The sequence below is a fragment of the Bufo gargarizans genome, chromosome 4 (genome assembly GCF_014858855.1).
Source record: "Bufo gargarizans isolate SCDJY-AF-19 chromosome 4, ASM1485885v1, whole genome shotgun sequence".
Classification (NCBI taxonomy): domain Eukaryota; kingdom Metazoa; phylum Chordata; class Amphibia; order Anura; family Bufonidae; genus Bufo; species Bufo gargarizans.
In genome coordinates this window covers 508,845,321-508,864,147 of record NC_058083.1, presented here as the reverse complement: position 1 = coordinate 508,864,147, position 18,827 = coordinate 508,845,321, and the positions used below count along the sequence as shown (strand labels likewise).

General features: G+C 46.6%; 1 protein-coding gene across 1 annotated transcript in view; it reads left to right on the top strand.

The window, feature by feature from the left end:
* The window catches only part of GPATCH2 (G-patch domain containing 2), a 125,246-nt gene that overhangs the window by 55,560 nt on the left and 50,859 nt on the right, over positions 1–18,827 (top strand). The window contains exons 6-7 of the mRNA XM_044288797.1: positions 8,950–9,017; positions 14,279–14,318. Coding sequence (XP_044144732.1) covers positions 8,950–9,017; positions 14,279–14,318 — 108 coding nt within the window. The remainder of the gene's footprint in view (positions 1–8,949; positions 9,018–14,278; positions 14,319–18,827) is intronic.

Here is an 18,827-nt window from a genome sequence, read left to right as displayed (position 1 = left end):
ATTTTTGGCCACGCTGAACTGCTGACTAGTACTAGGTAGGGGCTGGTGAGAGCAACACAAATATACCTTTTGTCAAGCTTTTCAGGAGTGGTGTGGATGTGAACTTTTATTCTGTCAGATTCTGTTCCTGCAAGTGTCCACTGTGACGTGTCTCTGTATTGAGCTGCTTTACATCCCGTCCCCTCTGTTCTGAGTGACAGCTGTAGTGGCCTCCTGGTTGGATGCTTCAGATGTCACTTAGAACAGAGGGGTGGAGCTTTAATAGAGAGCACTTCCCAGTGAAGCTCTGCCTTCAGAGCACTTGCAGGATCAGAATCTGGCAGAATAAAAGATCATCTTCACACTACTCCTGATAATAAAAACTGGCAAAAGGTATATATTAGTCCTGCTCTCCCCAGCTACTACCTAGTGCTGTCAGCAGTTTAGCATAGTCAAAACTGCTGACAGACCCACTTTAAGAAACAATAAAAGACATGTCTCCAAAGAAGGTTAGGGTACTTTCACACTTGTGGCAGAGGATTCTGGCTGGCAGTTCCGTAGCAAAACTTATGCAAACTGATGGCATTTGTCAGATGACAAATGGATCGAAATGCCGGATCCGTCTCTCCAGTGTCACCTGGAAAAAACGGATCCGGTATAAAAAAAAATTTGCATTTTTTTTTTTAACCCTTAATGACTGATCTGGCACTAATACACTTCAATGTAAATTGAAGGCAATCCGGCAGTCTTTTTGGACCGAGATAAAACCGTAGCATGCTGTGGTATTATCTCCGTCCTGAAATGCCAAAAAGACTGAACTGAAGACATCCTGATGCATCCTGAACAGATTGCTCTCCATTCAGAATGCATTAGGATAAAACTGATCAGTTCTATTCCGGTATTGAGCACCTAGGATGGAACTCTATGCCCGAAAAGAATAACGCTAGTGTGAAAGTACCCTTAGTAGGACCCAGCAGGGGACTAGGAGCAGCGGTTCATACAGTAGTACCTTTAGGACTTAGGCCGTGGGGTCCCATGGGCCCCTTTGTTTCCATAAAAATGTCATGATCTATCAGGACTCTGCAATGATGCCATGGGGTAAGGAATCATGACTATGAAGTCTCACCACATTGCAGCCACCAGTTTGCCGGTGAATGTCTCATCCTAGTTGGACTGGCACACTGAGATTCCTAGAGTAAACAGAAAAAAGTGAGGCCCCCAAGCCAACGCAGGTTGTCCACCTTCTGTAGAGCCATGTCAGGATCCCACTCCAGTAGAGAGGTTTGTAGCATGCGGCGTCTCACTTCATCCGTACTTCGTTCCGCATAATTAATGTGAAGATCTTTTGACATGGCACCAGGTATATAATTAACAAATGCCCGCCTGCATGGGCAAGGAGACCTACAACGTTGCCGGAGCCGTTCTCATTAATCCTGTTAAAACCTTCTCATAAAAGCCAACATATCTCCACGTCTCGTATCAGCTCGGTGACTAATGACAAGATCACGCAAGGGCCAGGGATGGTGCAGGCAAGTGTGCGAGGAAGTTCTCTGGATGTGGCAGTTCAGTCGTGCCTGTCCCTATAGGAAAGGACCACCCCCCGCGGCAGAGGGAAAGCAATTCATTCTCACTTGTAGGGACTTGTCTCCTGGGTTCTCCTGAGAGCATGCTACTAATGGCCTTTTCACTGGGGAGGGTATTGTTCTGCAGCGAATAAGTTCTCCAGGTTTCCATCTTTTTACTTTCAAGGTTGTTTGTAGTTTACTTGGTTACGTCCAGATTTGCTTTATTACTCACTGTCTGCGTCCACGGGAAGGGAATAGCGTTCGATGTAGAGTTGTAGAGCGCAGTAATTGTTACAGAAGGATTGTCTGCCCGCCGGATAATTGTTTGCTTTCAGCTTTACAGGACTACAGGATCTAAAATTGCGCCTTCTAAAAGGACTACTGGTTGCATTCCCAGCTATATCATATATACAGTAAATGTACGGTCGCAGTGGTTCAGTAGTTTTTCCGTACACACATGATGCCCGCATTTTGCGTTTGGAAGATCATGGTAGAAACATTATTGAAATGAACTAAAAACGGGGAGAACAATATGGTGTGAAATGGTGTAAAAACTCCACTTAGTCTACTTAAAGGGGTTGAACTCGAGCATTGGTGGCATACCACCATTTCATGATCGATGTGGGGGGGGGGGTCTCATCTCTGGGACCTGCACAGATCCAGGAGAGGCTGCAGTCTGTGCTAGCGCAGCAGCATGCATGCCGCAGGCAATATGCAAACCAGCCCATTGCAGCGACCATCACAAATCTGGTGTGCAAGCATAGCAGACGTAATGGAATTTAAAGCAGTATGCCAGTCTTATATAAGCGTTAGGGTAGGCCATCATTTTATGATCGGTGGGTGTCCAATCGCTGGGATCTGCACCGATCCAGAAAACCGCATACAATCCCACTCACTTTGTCCCCTTCATTCTCAGGATCTGTGAGGATCCCGGAGGTCAAAATCTCCCACTGATCAGACAGTGATGGCACATCCAATTGATATGCCGTCGCTTTATAAGATCGGAAAACTCCTTTTAAAGGAGTTGTCTCACCTCGAACATTGGTGGCTTATCACTAGGATGTTCGAGGTGAGACAATCCCTTTTAAAGGGAACCTGTCACCTGGATTTTGGGTGTAGAGCTGAGGACATGGGCTGCTAGATCACCGCTAGCACATCCACAATATCCAGTCCCTATAGCTCTGTGTGCTTATATATATATATATGTGTGTGTGTATGTAAATGAGGCAAGTAAGAAGCCCAAGGAACTGTTACTAATGTTTCCGGTGCCCAGCCACACCCACTGTGAACACGCCCGCATACTCCGAATCTCCTTGTTTCCCGATGTCACAAAGCTAGAGCGCGATGCCCGAGCTAGCGCATGCGCAGTGTCGGCATAGTGTTACTTCCCTGTGCTGACATCAACCTCAGGGAACGAACTGCGCATGCGCTAGTTCGCGCATCGCAAGATTACCGCGCTCTAGCTTTGTGACGTCAGGAGCAAGGAGGAGATTCGGAGGATGCGGGGCGGTGCTGGGCTCCTTCACAGTGGGCGTGGCTGGGCTCAGAGTCGGAGAACGCTGGACTTGTCTCTGAAGCCTGGAGGAGACAGGACTCATCTAAGGTTAAAGTTACATATCTATAACATTGTTTTTTTAACACAATAAAAGCACACAGAGCTATGGGGACTGGATATTGCGGATGTGCTAGCGGCCATCTAGCAACCCATGTCCTCAGCTCTATACCCAAAATCTAGGTGACAGGTTCCCTTTAAAGAGGTACTCAGATCTTATAAAGCGATAGCATATTGTTAGGATATGCCATCACTTTTTGATCGGCGGGGGTCAGATTTCTGGGAACCCCACAGATCCTGAGAATGAAGGGGATTGGACTGCTGTTTCCTGGATGGGTGCAGATCCCAGAGATTGGACCACCACCAGTCATGAAGTGATGGCATAACCTAGTGCTTAAATAAAGTGGGAATACCTTTTAAATTCCATTACGTGCCCCGAGACTACTCGTACAATTGCGTTGGTATGAGGTCTGCCACGCTTGCACACCAGATTTACTGTAGCGACACCACCAGTAATTGTTTCACGTCACTGCTCTCACTTTGTGAATGATAAAATAATAGACGTTGGATATTGGCAAGTAGTTATTTCTGATGTTCACCACAATGGGCTGATTGCACATTGCCTGTGACATGCACGCTGCTGCGCTAGCATAGCCTGTAGCCTCTCCTGTGTATTTTCCTCTACCCTAGTCATTGGCGACCAGCATCCTGCTCACAGTATGGCACTATCTTTTGTAGTTTCTGATATGTGACCTGACCACATATCCTATCTGGACAGGGCATCATGGGACATGTACACACATACTTGCAAACATCTCAGCTCCCATTCGAGGTAGGCTGAGCCACCTACAGATCAGTGGTCAGAAATGGCTTTTACATATGTTCATGGGGTGATGGAGCAACTAGCTTGTTGATATCTGGCAGGGATGACTGCTGTCTATTTGCTCTTAAATCCCTCCATTTTGGATGGACATCAGATGAGGGCCACGTCTTGGCCAGCGTTTCTGCTGATTCCCGGCCTGTAGTGTAAGGTCCCCAATGTTTTGGAGCTTTCGTCTCCCTGATGTATGCCGGAGAGGAAGGAATTTCCATGGACATCTAGTGTTTCCCTAGTGTCACATTAAAAATCATTACAAAGGCGGTAAAAAAAAAATTCAGGACTTGACAGACTAGTGGGGCCATCCTTCAGAGTTGGTGGTCCATGGAGACTTGAGGCTTGAGAGGACGGGGTGATTGATTGACTGTGCCGCAGTGTTGAGTCTCATCTTCTACCTGGTTTTTGGCTTATGTGATCAGTAAATCAGTAGTGGGTAAAAAGTGTTGATAAGCGCATGATGGAAAAATTTACACACCCCGGGAGAATAGATCTCTAGATGTACCTAAGACCTACCACGAGGTCAAAAGCAATGCATAGCCTATAGGATGCCAAGGTTGAGCGCTTGGCTGTGTGGTCCACAAAACGGACATGGACATGGACATGGTCATGGGGCCTAAGGGTGTGGTGCTCTTCAAGAGTTCACAATGCATTTGCATAGCTCTGCTGCCATGGTCAAGTGTCAGCCAAGCGTAGTGACCTGCTGGCGGTTTCCAAGGGCATTTTGAAAGCAGCCTTGGACTTGAATGGAGCAGAAGACAAGCCATTGCCGTATAAGTATGGCTAAATATTCTCCAAGCTGCCTAATACGGTTGTGACAGTCGTCCTGCTGTATAATGATAGGTAATAGATTGGCGCTGGTGGTTACATTGCGCCTTCTGCTCTCCGATTTTTGGACCTCGAGTTAAAACTTTCATTTCTCGCTCTCATAAAGCGAAAGCTGAGAGTAAACAAGCAATTTAATACCAGAAAATAGCTTCTGCCTCTGTCAACACGGTGTTTATTTTCTGCAAGAGATAAAAAGTTCAGTTTTCTGATATTCGGATCAAGATAAGTCGGTAAACAAGATTAATACAGTGTGGAAAGGGTTGTCAGCAGCCCCGGCGAAGGAAATACATAGAATACAGTGTAAACCGAATAAAAGTGTCAGCTCCGCCACGCCATAATGTGATCATGGGACCTCTAACAAAGCATGACATAGGCAGCAGTCTGCTATTCTCGTAGCCACGCTGGAGAAAATGGATTACTGGATTCCTGGGATACCCGCCGGAATAGCATGAAAACTTCATTTTCAGATTAATCCAGGATGTAGCTCCGCGGCCGAGCGGCAGCTTCAAGGTTCGGCTCTCAATTCCCGGCGATGTCACCAGCTGCTAATTTAATTGTCCATCTCGTCTTGTCGTTTTCGATGGAAGGTGGAGTTATTATTTGTGTGGGAGTTTTTTTATTTATTATTATTACTATTTTTATTGCAATTTACTTGCTGGAGATCATTATTGCTGATAATTCTCCTGACAGTTTTGCGCTTGGAGTATGAAGACCGGAAAAGCAAAAAAAAAAAAAAAAAAACAATAATGCAATAGAAAAAATTATAATTGACTCTACCCAGGATATTTTTAATTGTTTCTCCAGTGTTGCCATTATTTTTTCGTTAAAGAGTTTATCCCACAATAGATGTAAAAAATGAAAACCAGATCATATAGGACATGACCGTCTCTTTCCAAGAAAGCTAGAACCAGTCCCTGGACCTCGCATGGATCCAGAGATCTCCTCATTCATTGCTCAGATTATTACAAGCTGGTGGTTTAGGGGGTGTATTCTTTCCTAGTAGTTCAGCGGGCACTGGCCTTTCTGCTGCAGCTGGTGGCAGTTAAAGGACAAACTGGAACTGAGCATGTGCGTCCACCTCAGTGAAATGGACAAAGACATTTGAAAAAGTACAGCAGGTGACGCTGTACAGACGGATTTAATCAAATAGCTCAGTGGCTATAATACATTTTTGGTACAAAAGCTTTCAGGTCCAAGTTCTTGTTTGAAAACTGTAGAATATGTTTCCTGGGACAACCCAGTTAAAGGGGTATTCCTGTCTGAGACAAGGTCGTTTTACATTGATGATAATGTGGCTGTACCGCTGGGACCCGCACCTATATCGAGAACGGAGCCCTGAAAGTTTTGGCGGGCGCACTGCACATGCGCAGCTGCCCTCCATTCATTTATATGGGGCCGTCGGAAATAGCCGAGCGCTGGCTCGGCTATTTCTGTCTGCCCCATAGAAATGAATGGGAGCGGTGGCCGCACAAGTGCGCTCCTATTCACCACTATGGGTAGAGTGCTTGGTGGTGGCCACCACCTTCCCCGCTCTCTATATAGGTGCAGGTCCCAGAGGTGGGACCCGCAACTATCAGACACTGGGGACATAGACTAGCGATACGCCCCATTCGTCTTAGATGGAAATACCCCATTAATATCACATCTGGTAAGTGTGTTTTGGCATAAAAGTCGGGGGCACTTCCCAATGTATGTGTCAATGCACTTGAATAGGTTGTCCAGAATTAGAAAAACATGTCTGCTTTCTTCCAAGAAACAGAACCACACCTATCCATGGGTTGTGTTTAGTATTGCAGCTCAGTTCGGTTGAAGTGAATGAGAGTCAATTGCAATACCACACACAACCTGTGGACAGGTGGGGCATTGTGTTTTTTTATTATATATATATATATATATATATATATATATATTGTATATGCTTTTTTTGCATTAGCAGTCAGTAGCAGTTTGGTGTGAAGAGATACTTTTTTTTTTTATTTTTTTTTTTACTGGGGGGGGGGGGGGGGCGGCTGTCCCTTTTTAAAAATGTTTAGCCACCGTTTCTGGGAGTTGTTGTAGTTGCTGTTCTTTATTATTGCAGCTAAGTTCATATTCACTTGAATAGGATTATCAATGTGTTGGTCCCAGGAAAATGCTGTAACAGTAGTAGCGTGGTCATGAATGTAACTGAGGGTCATGACCAGGAGAGTGGTCATTATGTAACAAGCCAGTAAATGGGACGGGAGAGCAGTCCGCAAAGTAACCAAGGGTCAGAACTATCATTAGAACTACAGGAACCAGGTGAACAATCCAAAAGACGAGGCAGAAGCAAGGTCAGGAACAAAACCAAGGACACAGTCAGGGTCAATCAAGAACAGCAGCACAAGGAACATGAGTCAGGACAGGAATGAATCTCAAACACTGGGCAAGGCATGGCAGAACCATTTCTCGCCGTCCTCGATTACCTGGGCTGCTTAGTGCTTCTGCAGATCCCAAGTCACAGAGCTTCAAGATTGTGATGAAGACCAGGAGCTGGAGCAAGACCGGAAAAAGTTCCCTAACAACTGGATGGGACGCTGTAGATGCCTTTTCGAAATATGGGCCAGAACTGTCCGAGAAATCTAATAAGAATTTATGAAAATGTTGCAAATAAAACGTTTCAACGGTTATCGTATGAGGATTTTTTACATTTGTTTGTCACGTTTCCCTGAATGACTTTGGACTGTTTCTGGAGAATCTCCTCATGGTTTTGGCCGGGGCCACTTCTGCTCTATTTGGTCGTTTTACATTGATGATAATGTGGCTGTTAATTCGAGAAACACGAGAGAAATTGTCCGCTCTTTGCCTCCAAGCATCATTTACTTCACTGAGCCGTTTCCCGGCCCGTTTAGATGGAGACAAACGGGCAAGTGGGTTCCTGGGCAGCTATTTATACACAGCAGGAAGAGCTCCGCAGCGCCAGGCTGAGCAAATAATGGCCCTCTAATTCTACAGCCATGATGATTACAGCGATGAGGCAATCACCGCAGTACAATACAGCTCTGCAGTGTTACACATTGTAGGACGTCTCTGCCCATGGACAGCATTTTACATAGAGTACATCTTATGTCCTAACTTTGAAAGAACTTAGAGGGGCAACTCTGTCAGCCCCTATAGCACACTGCATCTTTTTTTTTTTTTTTTTAACTAAGCAATGTCTCTAACCCCCGGCAATCCATCCAATCCATACAAATCCAGTCCATTTGGTGCCCCACAGAAGTTCACTTGTCTATGGTTGGCACACAGTAATGGTGTCCCCACCCAGCGTCGCCCCCCCCCCCCCCCCTCCCCACACATAATAAAGATTTTTTTATACTAATGACCTATTTTCTGGATAGGTCATCAGCTGTTTGAGAAGCCGCCGGCGTTCGCAGTAGCACTGCTGCCTTCTCGAAGTTTTTCCTAGGCCGAGTGCCGACACATTCATCGGTCACATGGCCTAGGTGCAGCTCGGTCCCATTGAAGTGAATGGCGCTGAGCTGCGATACCAATCACGCCCATTATACAATGGACGTCTTGGTAAGGTGTGAGAAGGCCGCGGCGCTACTGCCAGGGCCAGTACGTTCTCAGACCGCCACGGATCAGATACTGATAACATATCCAGAGGATAGGTCATCAGTATAAAGGTCTCCGAATACCCCTTTGATACCTTCCCACTGCCGTTAAGGTCATTCGGATGTATGCTTTTCAGCAGCCACATAGATATAGGAACCTTTAGCGTGGAGATTTCTCATTGACTTATCATTTGGTAGAGTGTTGTGGGCATGCTCTGTGACCTGTTCTGGGGTCATTGTGCAGGGAGGGGAGGAGGTGAGCTGTGTACTGTACATAGTATGAATCGTGGATCATTATAATGTGTGGAATAAATACATAAATATATATATATATATATATATATATATATATATAAAATCCTGCCTGTGATGATAATGAGATGACTGCTATAACGTGAACAAAAAGCCTATTATGAGGCTTAGTGAGAACTGCAAGATTTTAGGAAAAGTAAAAAAGAAAACTTAAAAATATGTTTAACATAATAAGTTGTTTTAAACCATTAAAATCTCTTTTATTAATCAGAATTGTATAAATTATATGAGTGGCTTCTTTATCGATTTATTTGCATTTCTCTGCAGATCAGTAGCCCCGGGTCGAGCACCAATGAAAGGCTGGCGCACTTTCCTCAGGACCCTCATCATCACGAGTAAGTAGTACTGGTTCGTGGCCTTTCCGTCATACCCCACATGTCTTCAGAACATACCCCCCCCCCCCGTATCGCCTTACTAAGTGCCCAATTTGGGGTGATGCCTCCTCCTCCTTGTGAGACACGTGACCCTCCCGTGATCGGTGTGATAGCATGTAAGACATTTAAAGGGGTTTCGGCAAGGCAAAAGTTCACAAGTAATGTTTTGCCCTGTCTGATATTTAGCCATCGCGGACTTGTTCATGTCAGACCAGAAAGGGTTAATTTGCCAAATTGCTTCTCCCGTCTTGGGCTTTCTCTCCACGAACATTATGATTGAGAGTGCGTATTTTACGGCGCCCGTAAGAAATCACACTTCCATAGTTTGTAAGCAAATTTGGTCTCGACCTGTAAGGCTACTTTCACACTTGCGGATTCCGTCGCCGAAACTGCCTGCCGGATGCAGAAATCCAGACGCAAACTGATGGCACTTGTCAGATGGATCCGGATGCGGATCCGTCTGACAAATGCATTGAAATGCCGGATCCGTCTCTCCGGTGTCATCCGGAAAAAACAGATCCGGTATTCATTTTTTTTTTTGTTGCATTTTTAAAGGTCTGCGCATGCGCAGACCCGAAAGCCGGATCTGTTTTGCCAGAACACCTAATGCCTAATACACTTCAATAGAAATTAATGCCAGATCCGGCATTCCGTCAAGTGATCTGTATTTTTAGCCGGAGAAAAACTGCAGCATGCTGCGGTATTTTCTCCGTCCAAAAAACGTAAGGGACTGGACTGATGCATCCTGATCGGATTGCTTTCCATTCAGAATGCATTAGGGATAAAACTGATCAGTTTTTTTCCGGTATAGAGCCCCTGTGACGGAACTCAATACCGGAAAAGAAAAGCGCAAGTGTGAAAGTACCCTAAGAGGTATCGATTGGCGGAAGTGGATCTCCTGCCGCGAATACATCTGTTGTGATTTTTATTTTATTTTATTTTTTCTCTTCCCCTTTTATTGCCATATTGTTATCTGTCCTTTGGGACCGTGGATTTTTATGCAAAAGGTCAGAGCACTTTACATCCCCTACAAATATAGCCAGTTCAGTGGTTAAATGCAGGAGCAATTAATTATGCCGCACGTTGGAATAAGATACGGTTGACTGGGGGAATAATGTGGATGTCAAACTTGGACTTTCACAAAGCATTTGACTAGGGTTCTGCATCTGAGATTAATGACTAGCATCAATTCTCATGAACTTACAGCTATAACAAAGAGCCTGCATGGTAACCAGCTTCTACAGAGGAAAAATGGGGAAGGGAACGCCAGGGGGCTTCTGCTCAGTTAACCCCTCGAGCCCTGAAACGAATCCCAACACTTTACTAGGCCACAACTCTACCTATGTATTCAGGGTATTAAAGAGGTTGTGCAGCGAAACGGTATCGACGACCTATGCTCAGGATGGGTCATCAACATCAGATCGGTGGGGGTCCAACTCCACCCCCTGACGATCAGCAGCAAGTGCGACTACGGCTTCAAACGGCTGATTAGCGGAGGTGCCGGGAATCAGACCCCCACCGATCCTAAGGATAGGTCGTCACCATTGTTCCACTGCACAACGCCTTTTAACCTAGGGAATATACACAGTCACCATAGATGGCTCCATATTGAGCATCATTCACACATGAACCTTTGTAGGCGTCTGATTTAAAAGGGTTCTCTGCGTTGGGCAGTCTCTTGACAATAAGCCGATCACAAGGTGTTCTCCTGCTGTGATCGTGGGAAAGCTGCAATCTATGGGAAAACCTGGCAGTTAAGTGTTCAATTTCCCTGCAGCGCCACCACAGGCGAAATGAAGCATTACACGGTGTCCATGAGTTGTCTGTGTAATGCAGGACAGGACTGGTTCCTCCAGAGGGAGAGACTCTATATAACCCTTGTCCACTCTGGCCAAGAAATATGGATTGAGAACAGAAGACCCCTCTCTGTTTACTCAGGGTGTATGAAATTGGGTTTTCTAACCTGGAAGACCCCTTTAAGTGAAAAGGTTGTGCCATGTTCAGCGAGATGCTATATTACGGTAGGCATTGCTTTAGAAATTGGCATTATGCAGAGTCGCCATGCTGTGTGCCTCGGTATAGGCTCCATGCACACCACTCTGCTGGAGGTTACACTGACTCTGTACCCCTTGTAGGAATCATCTCTGTAGCGGTAGACAAAATGGCATCAAAAGCGGTCAGAGACGGTGACTCTGAAGTCCATTTCATACAGGGTGTTGCCTGTTCTTTATTTTTGTTGCACAGAATGAATGTATAGCCTTTACATTCAGGCTCACAACACCAATCAACCTCTGCTCGGCTGAGCGCTATCTACACCTAGAAGTCTCCTTGACTATAGAAGTGGCTTACTACCAACCCCTCAAACCACTACCAACCACCAGGAGTAAATGTCCACTTGGAGGCTAGCAACCTCCGTAACGGTCTCTCCAGACAGGTTCCCTCTCCTTAGTTGGCTCTCTTTCTCTAGTGCACACCTTGCACCTCAATAGCCCAGTAATGCTGGACTGTGAAACAGAGAAAACTTGTACTGGCCAGGAAGGAAATGACCAGCCCCTCTACCAACCTGCTCTTCATTGCATACAAATCCAGGCCTGAAAACAGGACTTACCCCTTAGCAAACTTCTCTTTGTTAAGGGTACTCAGCTTTCCTGGATTCCTTATATCTCATCCAGCTTTCCCTAGAAGAGATATATAGTTCCTGAAGCCTAGTACACTGTCACTGCCTCACTCCCTGTATTAGAATAACTTCAGGGCCCTCTCCTCTGAACATGTCCCTGCTCATTAATGGACTCCATATAGTATTATGCATGAAGGGCCACACGCAGCCTCCACCAGCAGGTCCTGGAATGTCTCTCTTTTCCAGATGTAGTGCCACTTCTCCATATTGGCTGGGTCTGGTATTGCAGTTTAACCTCATTCAAGCGAATACAGCTGAACTGCAGTACCACGTACAGCCCATGGACAAGTGTGGCGCTGTTTCTAGGAAAAGAAAGTACAACTTTGTGTGTGTGTGTGTGTGTATATATATATATATATATGTCCCTACCAGGAGGGAACACATTCTTCATATTACCTGGGGAGGAGCTTTCATCTGGGCTCACTGCTGCCCCCTGCTGAGTAGTGTAATTAGTGCTGACAGGAGGACTGGGGGTAGGGTGCTTACTACTTTCTAGGACACATATCTTGCTAAATAGTTGACATTTTTCAAAAAAAATTTAGCCGTTGTTCTGACTAGCATTGATCACTGACCGGGGGGTATCAGTGTCTTTCCCCTGGAAGATCCAGTCTACAAAAACATGGAGGCAGCAGTTTAGACCGCCATCAGCTACCGTACATTAGGTTACACTGCCACCTCCTGCCATATACCAGGTTAGACCGCCATCTCCTGCCGTATACATCTTCTATAATATGCCAGGTTAGATCGCATCTCCTACCATTCACCAGGTTAGACCGTCATCTCCTACCATTCACCAGGTTAGACCGCCATCTCCTACCATTCACCAGGTTAGACCGCCATCTCCTACCATTCACCAGGTTAGACCGCCATCTCCTACCATTCACCAGGGTAGACCGCCATCTCCTACCATTCACCAGGTTAGACCGCCATCTCCTACCATTCACCAGGTTAGACCGCCATCTCCTACCATTCACCAGGTTAGACCGCCATCTCCTACCATTCACCAGGTTAGACCGCCATCTCCTACCATTCACCAGGTTAGACCGCCATCTCCTACCATTCACCAGGTTAGACCGCCATCTCCTACCATTCACCAGGTTAGACCGCCATCTCCTACCATTCACCAGGTTAGACTGCCATCTCCTACCATTCACCAGGTTAGACTGCCATCTCCTACCATACACCAGGTTAGACTGCCATCTCCTACCATACACCAGGTTAGACTGCCATCTCCTACCATACACCAGGTTAGACCGCCATCTCCTACCATACCTTACACCAGGTTAGACCACCATCTCCTACCATACCTTACACTAGGTTAGACCACCATCTCCTACCATACCTTACACTAGGTTAGACCGCCATCTCCTACCATACTTTACACCAGGTTAGACTGCCATCTCCTACCATTCACCAGGTTAGACCGCCATCTCCTACTATTCACCAGGTTAGACCGCCATCTCCTACCATACACCAGGTTAGACTGCCATCTCCTACCATACACCAGGTTAGACCGCCATCTCCTCCCATTTACCAGGTTAGACTGCCATCTCCTCCCATTCACCAGGTTAGACTGCCATCTCCTACCATTTACCAGGTTAGTCTGCCATCTCCTACCATACACCAGGTTAGACCGCCATCTCCTACCATACACCAGGTTAGACCGCCATCTCCTACCATACCTTACACCAGGTTAGACCGCCATCTCCTACCATTTACCAGGTTAGGCCGCCATCTCCTACCATACCTTACACTAGGTTAGACTGCCATCTCCTACCATACCTTACACTAGGTTAGACCGCCATCTCCTAACATACCTTACACCAGGTTAGACTGCCATCTCCTACCATACCTTACACTAGGTTAGACAGTCATCTCCTACCATACCTTACACTAGGTTAGACTGCCATCTCCTACCATACCTTACACCAGGTTAGACTGCCATGTCTTATCATACACCAGCTTGGACTACCATCTCCTGCCATACATCAGATTAGACCTCCATTTTCTACCGTACATCCGGATACACCGCCATCTCCTGCCATACCCCACGTCTTATATATGTCTTGAAGTATTACGCAGCCGTTATCTGTCCCCTGGATGTTTTTACTTTATTACAAATTCAATACCTGTTAGTCACGAGGCTGCGCTTTTACATGATTGCAAATCCAATATTTGCGGCTAAGGGCGACAAGTGCTTCAATCTTCCCTCGTTCTGAGCTCCCTTAAAATGTGAACTTTTGTTAATCTTGTGCAAAAAAAAAACTTAAGACAAAATATTCCCCAGTAATCGGGGGCGGTCTTATCTCTACAGATGTCCAGGCATCGAAGAGACACATACATACAGCGAGGAGCTCCTCCTGTGTTCAGTGTCGCCCCCTACTGTTTAATATAATTTGTTTGATGCGACCGGGAAGGGAAGTGACAATTGCCTTGACGACATTTCAGATTAAATTTTTTGCTGGCTTTTCCTAAGATTATGATGATGTACCATCATTTTGCATATATAGATTTACATGTGTTTTTTTTTCTTTCTGTTTTTCAGCCATTGGTTTAGTCCCGGAACAAGAAAGGATCACAGTCCGGTGAGTGCAGCTACTAAAGTGTGTGTGACGGTCATAAAGCAGTCTGACTACTTACTGTTCTGCTGTAGGTTCAAGTTTGTAGAAGTCCACGCTGTGATATATATATATATATATATATATTTTTTTTTAAAGGGGTCTGCAGGGTCACAGGAGATAACAGGGCATCTGAACGGGTTCCTACGGCTCATAGGGACCACCCCTGGATGATACTGTTTAAACTGGAATCACACAAGCAGTTTTTGGTGCAGTTGCTTAAGCCAAAGTCAGAAGTGGATTTAAAGGGGTTATCCGAGACTAAAAAATGCCCCCATACGCCCGGGCTCATCACACTGAATATACTTACCTGGCTCCCCACTCTCTGCGCCGCTCCTGGTCCCCGCAACACCGCAGCTGCTTCTCCCCATGCGCGGATGAAAACATCTGTTGTCGGGAGGGGGGGAGCAGCCAATGGCAGGCGGTGACGGGGATGAGCCTCCCTAGCATCACTGGGGCTGCAGCTATCGACTGTTTTTGTAATTGAGTATTCCATCGATTATTCCAATGATTAATCGAGTACTCGAATAACAAAAAACTAATTAAACGTTTTTCTTTATAAAAACTCATCAGCCCCCCCTCGTGCCATCAGGTTCCACCCTCGTGCCATCAGGTTCCTCCCTCGCGCCATCAGGTTCCTCCCTCGCGCCATCAGGTTCCTCCCTCGCGCCATCAGGTTCCTCCCTCGCGCCATCAGGTTCCTCCCTCGCGCCATCAGGTTCCTCCCTCGCGCCATCAGGTTCCTCCCTCGGGCCATCAGGTTCCTCCCTCGCGCCATCAGGTTCCTCCCTCGCGCCATCAGGTTCCTCCCTCGCGCCATCAGGTTCCTCCCTCGCGCCATCAGGTTCCTCCCTCGCGCCATCAGGTTCCTCCCTCGCGCCATCAGGTTCCTCCCTCGCGCCATCAGGTTCCTCCCTCGCGCCATCAGGTTCCTCCCTCGCGCCATCAGGTTCCACCCTCGCGCCATCAGGTTCCACCCTCGCGCCATCAGGTTCCACCCTCGCGCCATCAGGTTCCACCCTCGCGCCATCAGGTTCCACCCTCGCGCCATCAGGTTCCACCCTCGCGCCATCAGGTTCCACCCTCGCGCCATCAGGTTCCACCCTCGCGCCATCAGGTTCCACCCTCGCGCCATCAGGTTCCACCCTCGCGCCATCAGGTTCCACCCTCGCGCCATCACACCCTCGCGCCATCAGGTTCCAACCCTCGCGCCATCACTCCCCCCTCCCCCCCCAGTGTCATCAGCTCCCCCCCCCCCCCCCCCCCAGTGTCATCAGCTTCCCCCCCCCCACCCCCCAGTGTCATCAGCTTCCCCACCCCCCAGTGTCATCAGCTTCCCCCCCCCACCCCCCCAGTGTCATCAGCTTCCCCCCCCACCCCCCAGTGTCATCAGCTTCCCCCCACCCAGTGTCACCAGCACTGCCACGTTTAATGGATGTATACCGGAGGTAGCGTAAAGATGCAATAAACCTTACATAGCTTCCAAACGCTTCATACACAGCCGAGCATGCATGTGCTCTCAGTAGACAGAGGGGAATGAGCAATAACAAAGGATTGAGCATGTGGAAATTCAATATGCTCGCTCCTTCTTTCCCTAGACATCTGCGCTCATTGGAGTTGGAACACCACAATACACATTAGGTGGTCGGCCAGTCCCGTTCCGTCCTAATAGAAGTTGCGATTGAGGTTTGGCTAATATGTATGGCCACACTAGCAGTGTATAATGATCAATTCTTAAAGGGTCACTGTACTTTAACAAAATGTCATCTCATTTAATAGAGAATGGTGTAACTAGCAAATTTGTAAATCACTTCATTAAAAAATTCTGCCTGTATCCACCTGAAAAAAGCTGTTTAGTCATGGCCACTGGTAACAGAGACTCAGAAGACGGCTCACAGGAAATGGGGGGCGTGTCAGGGCACATCCTCTGCGTCTGGAGGAAAGAAGGTTACTGCACAAACATAGAAGAGGATTCTTTACGGTAAGAGCAGTGAGACTATGGAACTCTCTGCCTGAGGAGGTGGTGATGGTGAGTTCACTAAAATGTTCACTTGAAATGGGGGCTGTGTCCGAGCTAGCTGAGATCCTGAGCCTGATAAAAGAACACAGTCTTGTGTGTCTGTAAGTGTGATTTCCCCCCTCCTTATTTGTTCTGTGAGCTCCAGAGCTGAAAAATATATAATAAGGGAAAGGACGTCACAGCAGTACAGTGCTGGCAGATTCCACAGAAGGGTTATTCCCTCTGCTTCTGAGTGAAATGCATCTAGCGGTGCAGCTGAAATATGGCTGAAAAATACATTAGGAAGCCCAAAAAAGACCTCTTCGTTATGATTGTACAAAGAAGCACAGCCATTATGCAAACTTTTTTTGAAAACTCTTTACACTGTAAGAAAACCCAGGACTGCGACAGTGACGAGGGGACATCCTCTTCGTCTGTAGGAAAGAAGGTTACTGCACCAATATAGAAGAGGATTCTTTACGGGAAGAGCAGTGAGACTATGGAGCTCTGCCTGAGGAAGGTAATGACGGTGAATTCACTAAAAAAGTCCAAGAGGGGCCTGGATGGATTTCTGGAGTGTAATAATATTACAGGCTATAGCTACTAGAGAGGGGTCGTTGATCCAGGGAGTTAGGGCCCTTACACACGACCGTATGCCCTCAGAGACATACTGTCCGCGAGCGGGCCATATGTCCCGGAGCAGCATTGATCATGCGCGCGGGAGTGCACAGCATCATAGATTACAATGATGCTGTGCACGTAAGATCATATGAGTGCGGGACAATAGCCCCGCGGACGGCCCGACGTGCACAGCATCGTTGTAATCTATGATGCTGTGTACTCCCGTGCGCACGATCAATGCCGCTCCGGGACATATGGCCCACTCATAGACCATATGTCTCGGAGGGCATACAGTCGTGTGCAAGGGCCCTTATTCTGATTGCTTGATTGAAGTCGGGAAGGAATTTTTTTCCTTCAAAATGAGGAAAATTGGCTTCAACCTCATGATGGTTTTTGCTGTCATCCTTGCAGGACGATAGACAGAAGTGGATGGACAGATGTGTTTTCTCATATTCTCATATTATGTAGAAGAAAATTCAATATTTCCGCTTTTCACAAAAAATTCTAAAGAAACACACAGACGTTGCAGATACGGCTCTGCAGAGCTCAGCCTTGATGTGGCAGACGGGGACGGTCAGCTGCTCGGGGTCTGGAGCGTGCAGCATTTCCAGACCAGCGTGTCCTTTGTATTCCTGACCAGCGGAGAGCAGTGTATTCTCATAAATCAGCCCATTATTGTTTGTATATTCATACATGACATTTTGTAGTGTTTTAAATTCCGAGAGTGGACGGGCAATCCTTCATCACATCTAAGATAAAGGTGTCGGGCGTCTCATTGACGGGTCTATGGTATAATGTGTAGCGAGCAGAGCCTCGCAGGGGCAGAGTGGAGCGCTCTCCGTCTGTCGGCTATCACCTCCCATCTAAGCTCACCATCTCTGTCTGCCTTAACCGCCTCACTAAGAAAAAAAGGACAATGCAGCGGCACTCTGCAAGCACAAATAAAGTACAATAATGCCATAGTTATAGAAAACATTCTGGTGCTAATGCTACGCTAATTTAGCAAATTTGAGTTTCTTGGCAAATACATTTTGTACAAAATTATTTGGGCCCGTCTGCCAAACGTCAAGGCGATCTCTACAAGACGGGAACCTAACACTAAATCCTACCTGTTATGTGTCATAATGGCCACCACAAAATGCAGGGAGTGCAGGGTCCACATGCAGTTTACTCTCCATTCACTTCCATGAGAGTTCTGTAAATAGGGGATAAAGCGTGCCCGGGTATATTTGGAAGTCCCATAGAAATTAATGGAGAGCAAGCTGTGACCACTGCTCCATTCACTTCTATGGGACCGTCGGAGCTACCCAAGCCAGCGCCCCTTTAAATCAAAATATAAAAAACTTTAAAGGGCTTATCCAATTCTAAAAATACCCCCCACAATGCTCAGGCCTCTCCTATAGACCATACTTACCCTGTCCTCTGTGATGCTAGGGAAGATCATGTCCGTCACGGCCGGCTATTGGCTCGCCCCCCACGTCTTCAGATGTTTTGATCTGGGTGACATGGAGGATGAATACATTTATATTTTAATAGTGGGGGCATTTAGAGACGCAGAGATGCCTATGATGATTGTGTTTTTTATTGTTTCCTTATTTTTAATTCTGGGGAAAGGGAGTAATTTAGAATTTTTGTATATATTTTTTTCATATTTAAAAAATATATTTTTTTTTGCCTATTTTTTTTTAGCCCCCTAGGAGGCTACAATATGCGATCTTCAGATAGCTTTTTAGTTTACATTGCAGTGCAATAGCACTGCAATGTAAGCCCTATGTGCTGTTATCCTATGGAGCCCTGCCACCTGCAGGCTTCTATAGGAACTACACCTTTGATGTGCTGGGTTTCTTCAGAGCAAA